Source organism: Canis aureus, chromosome 13 (genome assembly GCF_053574225.1).
Source record: "Canis aureus isolate CA01 chromosome 13, VMU_Caureus_v.1.0, whole genome shotgun sequence".
NCBI classification, from domain to species: domain Eukaryota; kingdom Metazoa; phylum Chordata; class Mammalia; order Carnivora; family Canidae; genus Canis; species Canis aureus.
The window spans coordinates 56279407-56297937 of NC_135623.1; the positions used below are offsets into that span (position 1 = coordinate 56279407).

The 18531-nt window shown below is 43.1% G+C and overlaps 1 protein-coding gene across 2 annotated transcripts in view; it reads right to left on the reverse strand.

Moving 5' to 3' along the window:
- The window catches only part of GATB (glutamyl-tRNA amidotransferase subunit B), a 107499-nt gene that overhangs the window by 47024 nt on the left and 41944 nt on the right, over positions 1–18531 (reverse strand). For both annotated transcript variants that reach the window (XM_077846363.1, XM_077846362.1), the window contains exons 6-9: positions 14341–14454; positions 11845–11929; positions 11117–11161; positions 8776–8965 (exon numbers count right to left, since the gene is read on the reverse strand). In XM_077846363.1, the coding sequence (XP_077702489.1) occupies positions 8776–8965; positions 11117–11161; positions 11845–11929; positions 14341–14454 (434 nt within the window). The remainder of the gene's footprint in view (positions 1–8775; positions 8966–11116; positions 11162–11844; positions 11930–14340; positions 14455–18531) is intronic.

An 18531-nucleotide genomic window follows, 5' to 3' on the forward strand; every position in this document is an offset into this window, starting at 1 on the left:
CGGACACCCTATACAGCTCTATGACCGGGAAGCATCCTTTTCACATTTTAATCAAATTTCCCCGGAGCATTCAATTACACCAGAGCCAATGCCAGGACAGCCCCTTAGACGCTAATAAGAACCCTCCGCTGCAAATGGATCTGTCAGTCGGTCAATGCAGGTGTGAGGCAAGGCACAGGGATCACCTCACTTCGCAGCCTGGTCTGGGAAGGAACCCCGATCTACCCTTGCATCAGTTCCCAGAAGCAGTATCTTTTCGCATTCTACTGTCTTTTTGTAAAGCTGTCTTTTAAGTTCTACCCTCGGGGATGACAAAACGTCGGAAGACTAGAAGTTGGAATAGGATGAAGGCTGATTTCTCAACCACCATTCCCGTTCTAAGTCCCACGCCCTTTGAACCTGATGAGAGGGCAGAAATTAGCTGGACTATATTTAGAAGGAGAATGAAACCTGAGAGAGACAGCTGCCCAGTGGCAGCCCCAGAGAAGAAAAAGCCCACAGAGTACAAGTTGAGGAACAGCTGATTATGCGGCAGGGAGTGACCTGGCAGCTAAGGAACCCCAGATTAGCAATCCGGGGCTAGTTAAAAAGCTTTCAGGACTATTTCCAGAATGGCCCTTAGACACAGAGAAGGGCAGCCAGCCCTAGCGGGGAGCTTCACGTGGCTGCTGCTCCTGCTGATGCTACCAACACTTTTTAACAACAACAATAGGTGAGGGGCACTATTCTAAGTGGTCTCTATATTCACTCATTTTATTCCTAATGACAACTATTAACGGATACTAGTAGAACTCTCTCTTACAGATGAGGACACCGAGGCATTAACTTGCTTGAAGTTACACAGCAAGAAAGCAGTAGAACGGAGATTTGAACCTCTGTGGTCTGTGCTCTTAATCTCCATGTTACACTGCCTCTGCTGAAAAAATATCATGTTCCTGCCTTCCCGGGGACTGAGACTGAGCACCTACCAGTGCCAGGCACAATGTGAAGCAACTAGCTCATTAGAAGAATGCACTTTCCCACCACTCCCATTATTTTATTTGGTACCTGCCAGCTGTTCAAAGGTTCTTCACATATTAAAAATGTTGCAAAGGCCCTTAGCAATTAACTTAGAAATTAGGAGAAAATGGCAGGTTCTCTTTCTCCCTCTGCCAACATACACCTATACCACCTGGCACACTCTGCTGTGGCGGGACACACACCTGCTCCCATATCAGGAAGGCAGTGCGCGCGCGCGCGCACACATACACATACACACACACACCCTCACCCTCTGCCCCGAGCTGTACAGAGCTCCTGGGGGACAGGAGGGTGGCCAGAGTTCCCTGGGCTCTCTTCTGCATCCCTTCCACACCTCTCCTCACAGAAGTTACAGTGAGTACGCCTCAAACAAGACACTGCCCAATTCTGAGGCACCTTCTGACATTAGAAGACCACTCCCATAATTGCTCACATAGTTCTGGTACCAAGCATACTGCATCTTACTGCCTACTAACTTTTTTGATCTGGGGACTTCGTGCACCAGTTTATACCTAACTGGGCAGACCATTCCTGTGGTGGGAGTAGCTGACTGCACGGCAGACCCTGCCTCTGTGGACTGAACAATTGTGGCTTCAACTAGGTGAGGGGCTCACAGGTCATGACATCTCATCCTGTGGAGGTACAGATAGGAACTATCTGGCACCTGGCAGGGGTGCCGGGGTGAGCAGCGACTGAGCATTTCTGCCAACACTGTAAGAGGGCCCAGCGTCTGTATATCGGTGGGGACACTGTGGTTCCCTCTTAATTCCTATGGATTTGGTCATGCTTACAAAGTGAGAAAAACAGAATGCAGACCCACCACCTTTGTGAAAAGTGGCCCTAAAAATAACATTGAATGCTAGTGTTGGGATGGAAATGGAAATTAGACTGTGTGTGGCGGTTCTAGGGAAAGAAAGCAGAAGTTATGGCAAGATTAAGGACTGACACATTCAGTAGGGTGGAGGCTTGGATCGATGATATGAGTGAGCCTTCCCTCTGCTTTTCATGGAAACAAGAAATAGCTGCGGAAATCTTACAGTGGGGGAGGGGTGGGGAGAAAGACTCATCCAGTGGAGTCGTCAGTGGGGGAAAAACTAAAGGTAGTTAATTGGTGGTGTGAGACTAGGATAGGAAACCTTACTTTCACTGGAGTATGTCAGGAGGAAGCCAGAATCCTGAGCCATCATGGCCACTTTGAAGTGTATGGAAATCTGGAGAAGTTTGGAAATCGACCCAGAAACACCAAGACAGATTCTCTAGTCGGTCTCAGAAAATACACAACTAGAAAAGTCTACAGTCCTATTTTGGTCCTGGGTCATGTTCCCAGTGGGCCTGGAAGCCCCTAAATTCTGAGCAAAACTCTGGTCCCAAGAATTTCACTTGTGCTTTGTTCCTAGCAAAGTTGGGAAGTATACGTCTGAGTTTAACTCAGGATAATGGTTCCACTCAGAGAGGGTTCACACCTACGTTTGGCTTGGACTTATGTGAAAATGAGTTTACATTCTCCGAGATACATGAGCTCTAGGCAGGATGAGCAGAATCCAATTTGGCAATAAGACTTTCTTGGGATAAACAAAATCCAAATAATTCAAGTAATAAAAGTTGACAGCAGACTGGCGTAATTAGAAAACCATATCTTCAAGAATGGGCCACAGATAGTATGCTGTCAAGAAATCAATTCTGATCATAATCACATTTTCAATGTGCCTAAAGCCACCATTGTCGAATGGGCCCCACAAAGAGGAAACCTGTGTTGGTCAACAGCAGCTTTCTGGCTGCTGTTAAAAATAGCAACAAAGCTTCCAGGCAGTGTTTGCTCATTTGTTCCAAGATCTGACTGAAACCTGAAATAGTGTATTTTAATTGTCCCCAAAAGGAAATCATTTCATAAATAGGAAACCCAGCTTTAGGATAGATGAAGAGAGTCCCTGTGAATCCCCAAGGCTGGGCACTCAGGACTTCACTCCTCCCTGCACTTTTGCTCCAATGGGCAGGTCCCTGAGGGGGTCAAATAAATCTGAGTTCAAAACACTCATCTCTGAAAGTCCTCTGTCACTTGCATCTGAAATAAACGAATTGTTGGTTTTTCAGGAGTAAAGTTAGAAGATGCATCTTTTATTCAGTTTTACCAGAACAAAATATCGGTTATGTTTCTAGTGCACAGAGTAACTATAAAAGCACCCGTAAGCTGGCAAACACTGGGTGCAATTTTATAAAACGAAGAATAAAATCAATTTCGAAAATTACATGGAGCTGAAATATGGTGAGCGACGATGCTGACCAAATGGATTTTCCTTCAGCAGTAGTTAGAAGGCCAGGGCTGCACTCCTCAGTACACCTAAACAGTCTAAAACTGGTCACTATAGTTCCAGATGCCTTTTTAAACTATTAGTTTTAAAGTACTATTACCTACTGGTATACAGATATTTATCATGGGAAATTATTTTATAGATAGTTGATCCAAAACGAAAACCAAGCCATATCTCGGTTACTAGAAACTCAAAGCAAAACTCTTCGGAAAACAACCCATTTAACAATCAACCCTAGTCATATTTTTCCTGCCTCTCTCCCTGGAGACATCGTACCCTTTTTCATGGTGTCAGAAACAAAGGAATATGACTTCAAATGGAGAAAAAGCATCTGGAGAAAATGAAGTTGCTAAAATGAGACTACACATCTTGAGGTTGAATACAAGGACAGACAGACCTGTATGGCAGCACGGGCCACTAATCTAGAGGTTCACAATCACATTTTCCTACAGTCTCACTGGGGCCATGCTGGAGTTTTCTTAAAAGTTCGCTTGCACAGCTCTCAATGTGTTAGCGGCTATTTGGGGCCAGTGCTCTTGTCCCCAGCAACTCATTCCAGGGAGTCTGCTTGGCTGTATTTAGATTCAGTGAGGATTCTGCTGTGTCACTCATCTTCAGGGGGAAGTGAATCATTCCCTTCCTTCTTTCAGCTGGGGAGGATAACAGTGCCAGTTACCTGTGCAGAGCCCTCCCGGCTCCCAGGTGTCAGAGGTGAGATCTGAAATCAAGACTGTCTCTCTCTCTGTGTTTCAACCCATTGCCCTGCAGGGCTACTTGGGAGAGTTAAAAGCGACATGGAAAAGATAAAGCTCTTTAACCTGAAAACAGCACAGGGAGCCGTGGTGAGTACAGCAGGCCCTCAAGAAACACTGAATTGGGAATGCTACGCCATTCCTCCGCTGAAATCTTGATCAGACTCACATCTTTCCATCTACTGAATTTGTACACGGCCAGCCGCCCTGCGAGCTCGTACCTGGTCCTTACCATGTGCCTACCGTGTACGGGACTGCGTGACATGAGGCAACAGGCAAAATTATCCCACAAACCTCACCAACCCACCCCCCCATTCTGCCCTCTGCGGAGACCTTTTCAATGATTCATTCAGAAGGAGCCAAGAACCTGAGGCAGCAAGTTTGAGAAGGAAAATAAAGTTGCAGAGGAGAGCTGACATCTCTTTTTTGTGACTTAAATTTTCTACTTGGAAAATGGATAGAATTTCTGTTTCTCATTGGAGTTGATGGATTTTCACTAAATTTAGGAGAGCGCACTACTTCTTTATTTATGAGGCAGTCTGACATCTTAAAAACCAAGCAGAGTGGTCAGAAGTTTTAAATGAACCAATGGTCTGTGGCTGTTTCACGAAGCATTAGTGGGACTGTATGAAACATTAGAATTAACAAAAGTAAAAACTCTATTTTCTCTGTCAAGTGATCTAAAACAGCAATGAACTTGAACCATCATTGCTGTTTGGAATTGTGGCACATTACATGTGTGGGCAGGCAGCAGACCTTGGACATGTAAATAAAGCGTGGGCCCTGAAGTCACTTCAGACCACTGAACCTGGCCTCCCAGAGGCTTGGCTAAGTTACTCAATGTCTTACACTCTACCACAGTTTATGTTTCCTTATCCATAAAACGGGGAGAACAACAATATTTATCAGAGAGCTGTTGTAAGGGTAAATTAAAAAGTGACCCGTGGGGTGTCTGGGTGGCTCAGTTGGTTCAGTATGTGACTCTTGATTTCAGAGTGGTTGAGAGTTCAAGGGCCCCCCCGCCCCCCCATTAGGCTCCATGCTGGGCCTGGAGCCTACTTCACAACAAAGTGACCTGCTATAAACTGCAGAACCTGCTGTCAGGGAACAGCGATTTTCTTGTCCTGCTTAAGCAAATGACTACAATTTGTTTGCATTCTGAGTCAGGTAAGGCAGATACCTGTGGGGATATCTCTTCCTAAGACATCGCCCTGGGATTATCTGCTAAGAAAAATGCACATGCATATCATCTACATCATTCTCATAATTACTCTTGGGATATACTAACTCAGAGAAGGACTTGCTATGCTATTAGAACCTCTCATTTTTCAGGATCCTAATACCTGGATCTCAGTTTCTACATTTCTATTCCTTAATCCTTATAAATGAGGTCAGCAATCAAGGCAATTTGACATAAGAAAGGGAAGCAAAGTGAACTAAATAGGTTGAAGTTTCAGATGGAGCAAGATACTTTTAACGTGACCAGAGGAAAAAACAGTACTACAGGTTTTCTGTTGGGAGGGGACTGTCAGGAGGGTTTAAGAGAGAAACCAGGATGTAGACTGGATTTAATATCATAAAAGGACCAGTTCAGAAAACAAGAGTCAGAGAGGCCAAGTGGCTTGCATCTGGACACAGTACAGAGGGATGGTTAAAGTGGTGATCCAGGTCCTTCTCACCCAGAGTTCAGTGAGACTGGTATCATCCCATGATTTGCTAGGGAATCAAGAGCAGTTTATGGATATGACCTTTAGAAACATGGATGCTTTTATCAGAAAGGCTGCTGCTTCTAGGACTTTCATGAGTATTGTAACAGTATCATTTGTCTGTCCATTCACTGAACATTCACTGAATGCCTACTATGTACCAGACACTGTTGCAGATGCTAAAATATTAGAGTTCTGTAAATATCAAGCATAAATCATAAGCCAGTGCTTACCACAGAATAAATGACCAGATAAAGACTAGAGTTAAATTCTGAAGTGTTTCTTATTTGTGGGTGAGGCATGTGTGTGAGGGTGGATATGTGCTTAAATGCTTAACTGAATAAGCAATCTGAAGGTACAGAGCATGGAATCAAGGCTCTGCAAAGCACACCTCCACCACTGCTATTTATTTAATGAATACTCCTGGGCACTCTTTAAATTGAAAGATGGTTCATTAGATTTGTGCATCTGCCCTTCTCAGCAATCTGTTGTGTTCCTGATGAAGGCAGGAAAAAACATGAATATATCATTTTCAGGTCTCAGTAACTCAGCTTTCAATGATTACAAAGTCGTAAAGAGCTGAGGATGCCCACTTTCAGGAAAACAATTTGTCTGAATCACTCTCTTTCCACTGCTATTAAATTGTCTTTCCACTCATCCTTGAAAATCCAAGTACTAGCCCTTTAAAACACACACACACACACACACACACACACACAATTTTTTGTACCTAATACATTACCTTCAAGCTATAAAAATAAGCGTATTTTTTAAGATATTAAAAGGTAAGTCCCTTCAAAACTGACTCAAAAATCACCTCCTTCTTTTAGTTTTTCCCTTTCATCCCAATCAAGGTAATCACTGCCTCCTTGGGTTCCCATCACACATTATGCATCTATCTCTTGCAATCTGACCCAGGGGCTGGTTAGCTGCATCATGTGTGTCTATGTATATAAATAAACTCTTGGAAAGCAAAGAAACTTTTTTTCCCCCAAATCTTTGTCCCTGAGTACCTGCTACACAGGAGATGCAAAATAAAAGTCGTGGACTGAACAGAAGAAAGACAGGTTCCCCTCAACAGGACCTTAAACCATGACCCACTCATGGGGCACCCTCGGCAAACATTTATGCAAGGCCTCCTGTGAAGGACACGTGAGGGTGCCTGGGACACAAACACGAGCATGAGAATGTCCTTGCCCTCAGAGGACTGGCTTTCCTTGAGGACACAGATGCTCCCCACCATCACTCATATGCTTGTTGGAGGCCAAGTGTGACAGTGCTAGAGATATGCTCTCTGAAGGGAGCATATGTTTACAGACAGTGCCTTGGAGAGAAATAGCCATATTCTTGAGAGGAGTTGTTCAAAGGTCTGTTTGCCTCTCTTGCGAAGAAAAGTTAATATACAAAGAAGAGCTTTTAACATCATATTTAGTGGATTCTTTTCTGAAATCACAGTCATGAGCAAAGAAATTGCCAAGAAACCTGGGTTTTCTTCACTTGCTGTCCTGTTCACCTGGTGGAAGGCCAAATGAAGGCAGGTAACTCTCAATTTGGAAGCTAAGTCCCAGCAGGCTCTGTCCCAGGCCCTCCAACCCCTGTGTAATCTGGCAGTTCTCAAATGCAGGACTGGAATTTAGCATTGAGAATTCAGTTTGGGATTTATTTCCAGTGGGCTGGAAATTCATCAGACATAGGGAAGATAGATAGGATGAAAACTCAGTTGGGTTAAATCAGCCTAGGGAAAATGCTGGAGTCATAAGAGGCTTCAGGTTAAAAGGTGTTCTGTCCGAAATGATGACTGACTCGCACAGTCGAAGATTTGGTGTTAAGCGCTGCTGCTGCTGTGCCAGCCCATGCTGAGGGACGGCGAGCTAGAGGGTGACACAGTGCTTGCCTGCCAAGTGCTGAACAAGTCATACTAAGAAAGGATTAAAATCTAGCCATGTAACCATCAGACAGATATGACTAGGTGTGACGGCAGCCCATAGGAGGCAGTATGAAAACACATCTGCACATGCCTCATCATTACTGGTAGGAAGAGGAGTTTTCACAGGACACTCTCTGGAGAGTTTTCCCATTAGCTGATTTATAAAGAGAAAATCTTTCATTCTACAAATATTTGCTTGCTGACCGTGGACCAGCAATGGCAGGGCTGCTGTCACTGAAGTATATCAGTATGTACGTTCTCACATCCCTATACAGTCATTATTAATCAATTAAAATAAAAAACCCAGAGTGTGCACAGACTCTGCTGCTCCAGAAGATAAGTGCAACATTCACCCAGTCCCTGAAACACGCAGCAGCAAAACTTTCTACTTCCTCCCTAACAGACAAGCAGAAGACAACTGTGACAAAACCCTACCCTCACTGATGCTGCAGCACTTTAAAGCTGCCATGACAAAGAGAACTGCAAAGCCCTGAGCAGCTTTGAAAAGAATGGAAAATCCCTAAGCAGGTCTCAGTGGTGTCAGATTCTCTAACGGCCCCTTAAGATGCATCCTCAAGCCTCAAAGGACCGGTACTTTTAGTCAGAGTTTTCAACATTTTGTGCGGAATAAATGTTTTTCTTCTACAGTTGGAGAAACAGCTGGCTGGCTTTTGAGAACCGAACTTCCTGCCAGACCCTGTCATGGTTCAATACTGCTAGACATCTAGAAGCCCTATACATTGATTTTCTCTTGTCCTGCAGACACATGGGAAAACATTCATCCATAGCATTTGGACTGTCTTCCAGAAGCCTCCATGGCTGCTGTGAACAGCTGTTCACTTCTGCACACAAGAAATGACTGACATGAGACTCTGCTTCATGTTCTGGTTCCATGAGGAGTATTTACCATAAAGGGTAGTGAGCAAAGGTTATCACAGCTGCTGCTTCTCCGAAGCATCTATAGTACAACCTGAAGCACCTGCCTTCTCTACTCAGAGCTCACGTGGAGCAGCACCCAAACTGCTGAGCTGGGGCTGTCTGAGCCTCTGATCAATACCTACCAGTATGGTGAAGCTGTGTTCTGGTAGCATCCCATACTGTTGAACGAGCTGCTCCCGGGTCTCACTGGGGAGCTCAGGGAGCTGCTCCCGAATCCTGTCAATGTTGATCACTTGCTGTGGGTCTGCGCCAGGAGGCAAAGACGCAGTGTCATAGAGCAGCAAGGGAGGCAGGTTGGGTTCGGGCATAAACCTAGGCAGAGAGGGAATATGGGGTATGACTCAGAAGAATTAGGTTTAATAGGAAAAAAAAAAAAAAAAACAAAACCCTATCCTTGATATGAAAGTTTTGTCTCTAGATGTCACATTTAAATTCCAAATATTTTCTAGGCAGCCTGGGTGGCTCAGCTGGTAAAGTGTCTGACTTGGGCTTAGGTCATGATCTCAGGGTCCTAGGACTGAGCTCCGTGTTAGACTCCCTACTCAACAGGGAGTTTGCTTGTCCCTCTCCTTCTACCACCCCCCACCCACACTCATGCTTGTTCATGCACTCTCTCTCAATAAATAAAATCTAAAAAATAAAAATATAAAAAAGTCCAAATATTTTCTAATGTCCCAGAATATCAATTCTTCCTGTTTCTCAGGAATGAGTCTTTGTACAAGTGTACACAGCAGGTCAGGCGATCGATCACCAGACCTGCCCCCTCCGTGCTTATAAACTATGGTGAGTGAAAAAGGTATAACACAGGGTTGATGCTACACTGAGATTTATAACCGTGGATAAAGTATATATTCACAAAGACATAGGCTGGGAAAATTAGGACCAAATGAGAACAATTTACTTATTAGGTAGAAAAATGACTTTTCCTCATTTAAAAATTCTTACCATTCTTAGCAGTATTTGTGAAAATAAATGAAAAGTCAAAGAAAATGAAAACTTTCTTTCTTGAGAAGTGGAATAAATAGATTTTGCCTTAAAACTATAGAGTCAAAGAGAGAAGGATGAGTAAGTGGAGCACAGGGGCTTTTTAAGACAGGTATACTACTGCCTATGACACTGTAATGGAAGATGCGTGTCATCATCCATTTGGTCAAAACTTCCAGAATGTACAATATAAAGCGTGAGCCCTGATGTAAATTATGGACTTCAGTCAATAATAAAATCTCAATTTCAGTTCGATTGTAACAAATGTACCACACTCTTTGTGGCATGTTTGTGATACACGCGTTTAGTTTGAGTTTTCAACATTTCTTGGGTAATACATGCAAATCACACAGCAGTGCAAGATGTTATTAGGGGTGCTGTGAGGGGGAGGTGCAGCATCTGGTATATACCAAGGAGTACATGGGAACTCTCTGCTGTCCCACTGCATGTAACGACTTTCCCTCTGCTCCATTCCAGCATCTAACATTTCCTTTCCACTTCTACTTGTCAAAGGGCTTACGCAAAAGCAGGATAATGCAGAACAAATGGTAGCACCAAGGTGAGAGATGAGATGTACAAACAACCCATCACCTCAATTCCGAATCTGTGCTGTGAATCAGTCTGACTTCTGAGGGCATGAGAACACCAAAGGGAGGGTTCCTGAATCCTGCCTGTTTATTCCATGCTGAGTGAGAAAGCAGCATAAAAGGAGTAGGGGGGCAACACTGGAGACCAAAGATGTTCTTGGGAAGAACAAACTGAACCTAGAAGATTATAGTGATTAAAAGAGTCTTGACTTTGACACTCAAGAGGAGCCCTTCAGGGGAGGTTCACACTAAGGATTTAGAAGCTTCTTTCCTACATCACAATGCTACATTTGTTCCTCAGTGACAGCAAGAGCTGCGCTTTGCAAAGGAACCTGAACCATGGGCTAATCTCAACAACTTTGTTGCTTATAACTTCCTTCTTTACAATCTGCAAAACTCAATGGGGAACAAACAAAAGGCTTAATTTACTTTAAGCCTATTCTTATTATTTGCTTTACTTCTAGATCTCATAGTAAGTCCAACTTGTTTAATTTATTGATTAAATAGTATCACCCGAGGTGTGAAGGGAAATGGCATTAACATGTGCATCTCTTTTTTCTTTCCTCTCAAGGATGTTTAGTGTGTTACCGAATTTGTAACTGAATATAAATATTCTAGGCCCTTTCTTAGCTCAATTATAACAACTCTCATGTAGGAGTGAGTCAACAATGTCTTCCAACAGCTGAAGGCACTCTGAAGTTACCAAACCAAGAAAACATTCTTTCTCTCAGGATACATGTAAAATAGGAAGTCTAGGCTTTCCGTCATGCAACAATACAAACAGAAAGTGGTTTCTAAACACTATCCAGGTCATTATGTTACTCTGCAAGTGGATTTGAAATTTGCCCCAAACCCAAAAACATAATGGTATTTTGACAAGAGGAATAACCACCTGTAGTCTTGTTTTCCTTCTTTGTCCCTCATCGGGATGGTGCACCTATGATAGTTAAACAGGAAAACGTTAAGCAAACATAGCATGCAGCATTGCCCAGCATATGTGCAAAGGGAAGTTTCCCCTACCAATAAGGGACACAGGCAAATTCAAGCTCTTCGACCTTGGAGAGATATTCACATGACTACATCAAAAAATATTAATGCAAAAGAAATATTCAGAATGATTTTTTTTTTAAAGAGAAGAAATTGCTTCAATGTTTCTGGCTTCTAACCAGCTCAAACTCTAGTCTTTTGAGCTTCTTTCAGTTTTCTGCTAAAAGCACAAAATCCTCAAAATTCAGAGTCAGAATATTAGAGTCAAAGTTATCAAAACAAACATAAAAGGGTAACTCTATAACCACCTCTATGCTTTCTTTACCTCTAGCTTGAACTGGTAGAGCTTAAGTCTGATAAAATTTAAGGAAGTAAAAATTCTGGCCACAACGTGGTAAACTGGAAGCTATACTGGAAGTATTTATGCACAAGTCTAGTTCGGTTTTAACCTCTTACCAGCCCTTCAGGGTATAATATCCTGTGGCGTACAGTATTTTCTTCACTGTACTAGTGAGGAAAGCTTTAGTGCAGAGGAGTGAGGTACTTGCTTCAAGGTCACGTGGCAGGTGTGAAGTGAACCCAGACTGGAGCCCCACCCACCTGTGTGCAAGACGCTTGTCAATGCAAACTCACCCCAGCTTGCAGTCAAATGAGCGAGTTTCATTCAAAATTTCACGTCCGTTCTCAAGTTCGTTGATTTGTCTCTCAATTTCAGAGTCTAAGACAAACAATAATTTTGGATCATATTTTGATTTCTTTCATCCAATCAAGCAATAATTAGAAATCTTTCTCAATCTTTAAATTAAAAAAAAAAAAAACAAGAAAAAAAAAAAGAGTTGTTTATAACAATCCTTCCTTTATGTGCTATCTTCTCTTCTCACTGCTGTCATAGGACAATGGTACCGGAAAGGGCCTTTTAGGAAGCTCTGCTCCCTCACTTTCTGAGAAAGCTCAGGTTCACAGTGACCCAGTCCAGTTTACAGCTCTTAGCAGCAGGAGGGCTAGGAAAATATCTAGACCAACTAACTTCAGATACAGAGTTGCTGCCTATCAAGATTTCCTATCCAGGGACGAAGGATATACTTCAAGGGGTCTGGTACCTCCTGAAATTATATACAAAATGTGAGTGTGTGCATTTGTACATTTTTTGGAGACAGAGTCCAGAATTTTCGTAGGGATCTATGACCCCAAATGATTAAGAGCCACTGCTTTATGCCATGTTTCCTCATTACCCAACAAGGCACACTGTGGTAATCAAAACACAGACACAACTGTTAAGCTGCTGAGAGCTGCTTTAGCCTCCCCCCAAAACTCCTCACCCCAGCATGTACCACCTTCCCTCACCCAAATCCAAACTCTTTTATCTGAGCTTACACGAAGTAGAAACACCAAAATGTGTCTTCCATCCCACCCCTCAACTCCAATGCTCTCTTTGATTGAAATCGGATAATGGCTACTAGGCATGATGTAGGGAGAAAAACAAGATAGAAAAATCATGGGCTTGGAGAATTAAGCCCATCATAGTAAATCTGTGGTTCTTCCTGTCTGAGTCAGGACACAGGAAGAATTCTGTCTTGGGGAAGGGGGTCCTCCTTCATAAATCATTAAGAATAAATCTACTTAAAATCTTGCTGCCTTTTTTTTTTTTTTTTAAGGTTATCATCACCAGCTATTGGAATAATGAATTCCAGAATACTTACTAACCACAGGGTGAAGTGGAACTTTCTTCCATTTGTTCCAAGCTTCCACTTCACAAAACTGGGCTGTAAGGGTATCCTTGACCCAAATCTTTAATGGCTTCATAAGCATGGACCATATCTCCTTTTACAGACAGAAGAGTCCATCGTCTTTGATCCATTTATAGGTGGAGACCTTCCCTTACACCCCTTTCCCTTATGTAAGTTATCCTCGTGACCATGTCAGTGCCCTTTTCCTGAAAATTTGTAGACTCAAAGCATCTTCATTGAGGCTGATCATTGCAGGTTCGGGATAAGGTTTTATGTAAGACCAGAGAATCTTTTCTGCATTGTTTCCAATACTTTTCTCAATAGACCCAGCACTCTACTAAACACACAGCAATGCATTCAGTTGTCTTGTGTTCTGTGCATCCTTAAATGGTACACTTGAAACTCTATCCCATCCCTATATTCTCTCTTCCTCTCCAGACACTTTTGGTTTTAAAGAATATTTTTAGTTTTCTGAGATGTCTTCATAGTCAGCAATCTCTATGGGACTGCGTGGATGTTTATCTTGCTCAACTGTTCTATTTTAATTATTATATTTGTCAACACCTAAGCACCCCCAGCATGTACTCCAATAAGACCCAAACTCAAGGGGTGTCTAGATGGCTCAGTGGTTGAGTGTCTGACTTTGGCTCAGGTCGTGATCCCAGGGTCCTGGGATCAAGTCTGGCATCAGACTTGAGTCCTGCTTCTCTCTCTGCCTCTCATGAGTAAATAAATAAAATCTTAAAAAAAAAGAAGACTCAAACTTGATGATATAGCACAAAGAATCTATTAGTAAAAACAGTAAAAAGCAGAAAAACATTCTAACCAATTAAGTCAAACTATGGCCAATCTATAATAAATAAACATGATTTGATAAAGTTCACACTGGTCAGAAAGAATGTGGTAAATGGAAAAATAGAGCTACAGCATTTTGTAGATCCTCCCTTTAAGAGATGGAGCCTATTTCTCCTCACCCTGAATTTGCTCTAAATCCAATTCACTTTGAATAGAACGTGTTGGGAGAGACACTAGGAGAGTTCTAGAGCTCTGGACTCGAGAAGCCTTGAGGCCTCTGCCTTCTTCCCCCTGGAATGCCCCTTGGCCCCTTGCTTGCCCAGGGTAGGCAAGCAAATGAAGGACAACGTGGAGAGAAACCTAGCTGACCTCTAGCACCAAGGCCTCAACTTGTGAGTTAGGTCATCATCTTAGACCTTTTGTTTCCAGTTAAGCTACCAGCTTCCAAAGGACATGAATGAGTGGAGGCAGGATCTAATCAGTAGAACTGCAAAAGCTAAAATGGTTAACAAGCCACCCCAAGCCACTGAGGTATGGGGTGGCTTATTACAAAGCAATAGGTAACTGCTACAAAGAAGGATATTAAAAGTTAACAGCTGACATTCACCTATTGCTCTGGCCAAGAACCTGGCGCTGTTCAGATTCTTCACTTCAGTTCGAACACCCAAAGGCTCTCCAGGATGATGCACAGATATATTAGCATCCACTCTCAACTGGCCCTCTGGAAGAAGAGAAAAAATACAACTCTTTAGAAATTCTTTGAGGCAACGTGGTCTCTAGGCAAGCAATATCTACTTTCACTTGCTGTGGAATGTGGTCCCGAAGCACATGGCTGGTACTTCAGTCCACTTAAGAGAATTATAGTCCTACGGGATCTGAGATATGAATATATGTGTGTGCACATGTGTGTGCACCTGCAAACATGCAAGAGAGAGGAGAAACTCTGGATATACCAACTGGAGAAATCTAATTTCTTTTGTGCCAAATTAGAAAAACAACACTGTTAAAATGGAGAATTACTCTGCAATTTTATCCTGAATTTTTATTCAGAGTGTCAGAGCTGAGCTGGGCGGGAAGGCATCAGAAATGATCATCGGATAACCCTACATAGCTCTCCAATGGAGAGTGGATTTCCAATAGTGATCCCAGGAGATCCATGAGAGTCCTTGAGAATTTGCAACTCAAGAGCAAGGCTGGAAACCTGGGTTTGTCTCTTCCTCTTTCCTCTGGGTACTATATTAATCTCTTCCTTCTATAAGCACGACTCTGAATCCTTCCTGATTGCTGTAAGGATCTGCTGCTGCAGACAGTGCTGTTATGAAGGGGTGAGTCTGTGGAAGAACTCAGAGGGGGCCACCCCCATTCTGGGAGGATCTTCTCTGACCCAGAAAGCCCCTTTAGATTAGGAACAATAACCCCAAACAAACAGGTGGTTTGTGGAGAGGACTAAGAGGCTTCTTGAGAGGAGAGAGAAGCAAAATCCTAAAAGACAACTAAGGAGATGAAGATAAAAAACAATCACATTTTACACCCCACAAAGTAAAGTTTAAATTCTCTATGCTCCAATTTCATTTACAATTTCCAAACGGAGCAGAAGGAGAAGACAAAATGTTGGACTTTTATTTTCCTAGGTGAGTTTTTACATTTAAAAAGAACCTGCCAAACCTAAGAGTTCTGACAGGCTGAATAAATTCATTTTCCAAGATTCCGCAGCAAAATCATATTAAAATAATGAAACAGGAAATTCCATGCCAAGAAAGTCCATGGTTCTGGTATCTGTTGCTCCCTATCCAAACACTTAGCTGTGGGGCTCGACCTCCTCCAAGCTTGAGACTGCCGGCCGCCACTGTCTGTCCTACTGTCTCCACTTGTTCCCTCAGAACAAAGGATGAGCTCCCCCACTGTGAGGCCCCAACGCCACCCATGCTGACTGTCAGGGCAAAGGTGCTTCCAGCTCAGAAGTTACTCTATGTTTCTAGCACAGACTCCTCAACGTTTTTGACAATTTATGCTTCCCTGAATTTCAAGAAGTCCCAACTATTCCTGACATCATTAGATTCTTAGTCTGAGAAACCGGAAGTCATCTGCCCTGTTTTCTTTCCCCTCTATATCCAAACAGACAACTGGACCCTGTCAGTTCTTCTCTTCTAATGCCCCTCCTATTTGTCACCGCCTCTCTACATCCACGGCTGCCGCCCTTTCCAGAGGACTCAGAACTTCAGACCAAGTTACAGAACTGCACCCTGACTTCTACTAAAGCAAACCCTCCTTGTCCATCTGGCCAGAATATTGCTGTGACTTTCGTCCGGCTCCAATGTGGTTTTCATCTTTCTCTTTTTTTGCTCAAGTGCAGGGCCGGCTCCAACTGGACCATCTCATCTCCTCCGCCTGGTATTGAAGAGCTCTCACCCGGATTTGGTTGACATGACCCACAATTTCCCACTACTCATTCCATGAGAGAACCTTCCTGCAATCAAGGGAAGGCTCTGATTTCTCTATACGAGTCCCTGCCCAGTCTGCTGGCTCCAGCACATCCTCTTCATGAGTGTTACTGTCTCTTCTTCAGCCTCTGCTCATCCTTCAGGGTCCTACTGTAGTGTTACGACCTTCCCTCCAAGAAGCTCTCATCAATAAGCCTCTCTCCACTGGTGGCTCCTCTGAACTATGAGAAGAGACACAGTCAATACCACAGAATTTAGCACACGACTACAGTCTATTTTGAATTAATCTTACCTTTAAGACCAGAATGGAAGGGTCTGGAGGGGTGCACCCAGGTTTCCAACCTCACCCATCTTCCTGCCCCAGAACATCATTCTTTCAGCTACCTCCTCTCTTCCACATCCATCATTAACCTCACTTTCTCCACAGTACTTCCAGTAGAGACACATGTAAAAGTACCTCTCGTGAAAAAAACGAAAACCTCAAACCCTGGTCCCTTGAGCCCCACTCTTCCTCCATCAGTTACTAAGCTATGGTCTGCCCGCCTTCCTTTCCAGCAAATCCTCTCAAACACGTTTTTGCTTGCTCGTGGCACAGCTTGTTTCTACTATCTCACCTCCCATTTGCTCCTAACCTCTCTTGGTTTCCATCCTCGCCTCTCTGAAAATGCCTCCTCAAAGTCACCAGTGGCCTCCCTCCCGGCTGCCAAATGCAACAGACACAGGACCTGATCTGTCTTCACCTCCTTGGACAGCCAAGCAGCATGAAACATACCAACTGATCTTCAACTATCTTCTTTTCTCAGCTGCTGTGATCTTATATATTCTTGGTCTCCCCTCCTACCTCCATGGACACTCTACTTCCATCTCGTTTGCTGGTGTTTGCCTTCCCATCCACTTCAGGACCCTCTTCTTGCACTCCCTCTGTAGGGGCAAGTGGTTTTAAATGCCATCAATGTGCTGATGACTCCTGAATTTCTCTCTTCTGCTCAGACCTCTACTTAGAGTCTCATACTTACCTCCACCATCTACTTGACACCTCCACTTGGAGGTCTCACAGACACTTCACTTTCCAGAACTAAATCCTGATTTCCTCTCCACGCAGCCATTCCTGTCTTCATCTTCCTAGCTGCAGTCCATAGTGCTACCTAGCTCCTCAAGCTTCTTTGAAGACATCCTTCATTTCTTCCTGCCCCTTAATTTCTATACCAGCCTGTTAAAAAATCCTGTTACTTCTAAAATCTACCTCGAATCTATTCATCTTAATCTCTCCATCCTTACCAACACCACTGTGTTCAAAACAACATCATCTTTCATCTGGACCATGGCAAAAACTTCTAACTAGTCTCTTTGTTTCTACCACCCTTACTCAACTAAAATGCACTTTCCACAGAGCAGCCAGAGTGGTTTTCTAAAACATTAGACTACATCAATCCCTTGCTTGAAAGCCCTTCAATGACTTCACAGAACACTTGGGATGAAATCCAAACTTCTCACTATTACTGGAAACCTATCTCTTGTCTACTTTTTTTTCAGTCTTACTTGATGCCACACACCCCTGCCTGTTATCCTTTCCCTACAGTGGCCGTGTGTTACCTATGTTACCTCAGAATATTCTAAGCTTTTCCTCATCTCAGAGACTTTGCTTTAGCTTTTCCCGAGAGTGCTCACCCCTTAGTCCTATGCTGGCTAGGGCCTTGAGTCATCCTTTAGGTCTCAAATAAATGTCACTTCCTCTGCCAGGCCCTCACTTTCCAACGTTATTCTTTATCATGGCATCCTGCTTATTTCCTTAAAGCACTTACCACTTTATTAATGTATTTATCTCCCTCATAGATATAAATTCTACGTAGCAGGAACAATAATGTCTTTTCCACTGCTATATTCAGAGTCTAGAGTTGGATCTGGCACTGAGTGTTCAATAAATTAATACCTTGTTGAACAAGTCAAAACTCTGGTATTTTCCTAAGCAAAGAGTAGGCAGATTGGTTACCATCTCACCAAAAGAGCCTGATCAGTTTTAAAGTTCTGTCTGAATAGGATTAATCTACAGCTGGAATCATCTGAAAGGCCCATTCAGCTCAAAGGAAAACTCCCAACGTATGCTGAGCTCTGCTCAACCAAATCTCAATTCTTGGGAAACAACTTTTTTTGAACTCAGGGAACCCTGAATTGGGCCTCACTTGCTTTTAAAAATGAAACCATCATTCACAATTTAGAATTTTAACTTGGAAAGGAATAAAAGCATGAATTTCGGTCTCTCCCAGAGAAGGCCATACATACTACATAATTGAGAGGAATCATTTAGTATCCTGCAGTGTTGAAAGAGAGTCCACTAGCCTAGATTCAAATATAGTACC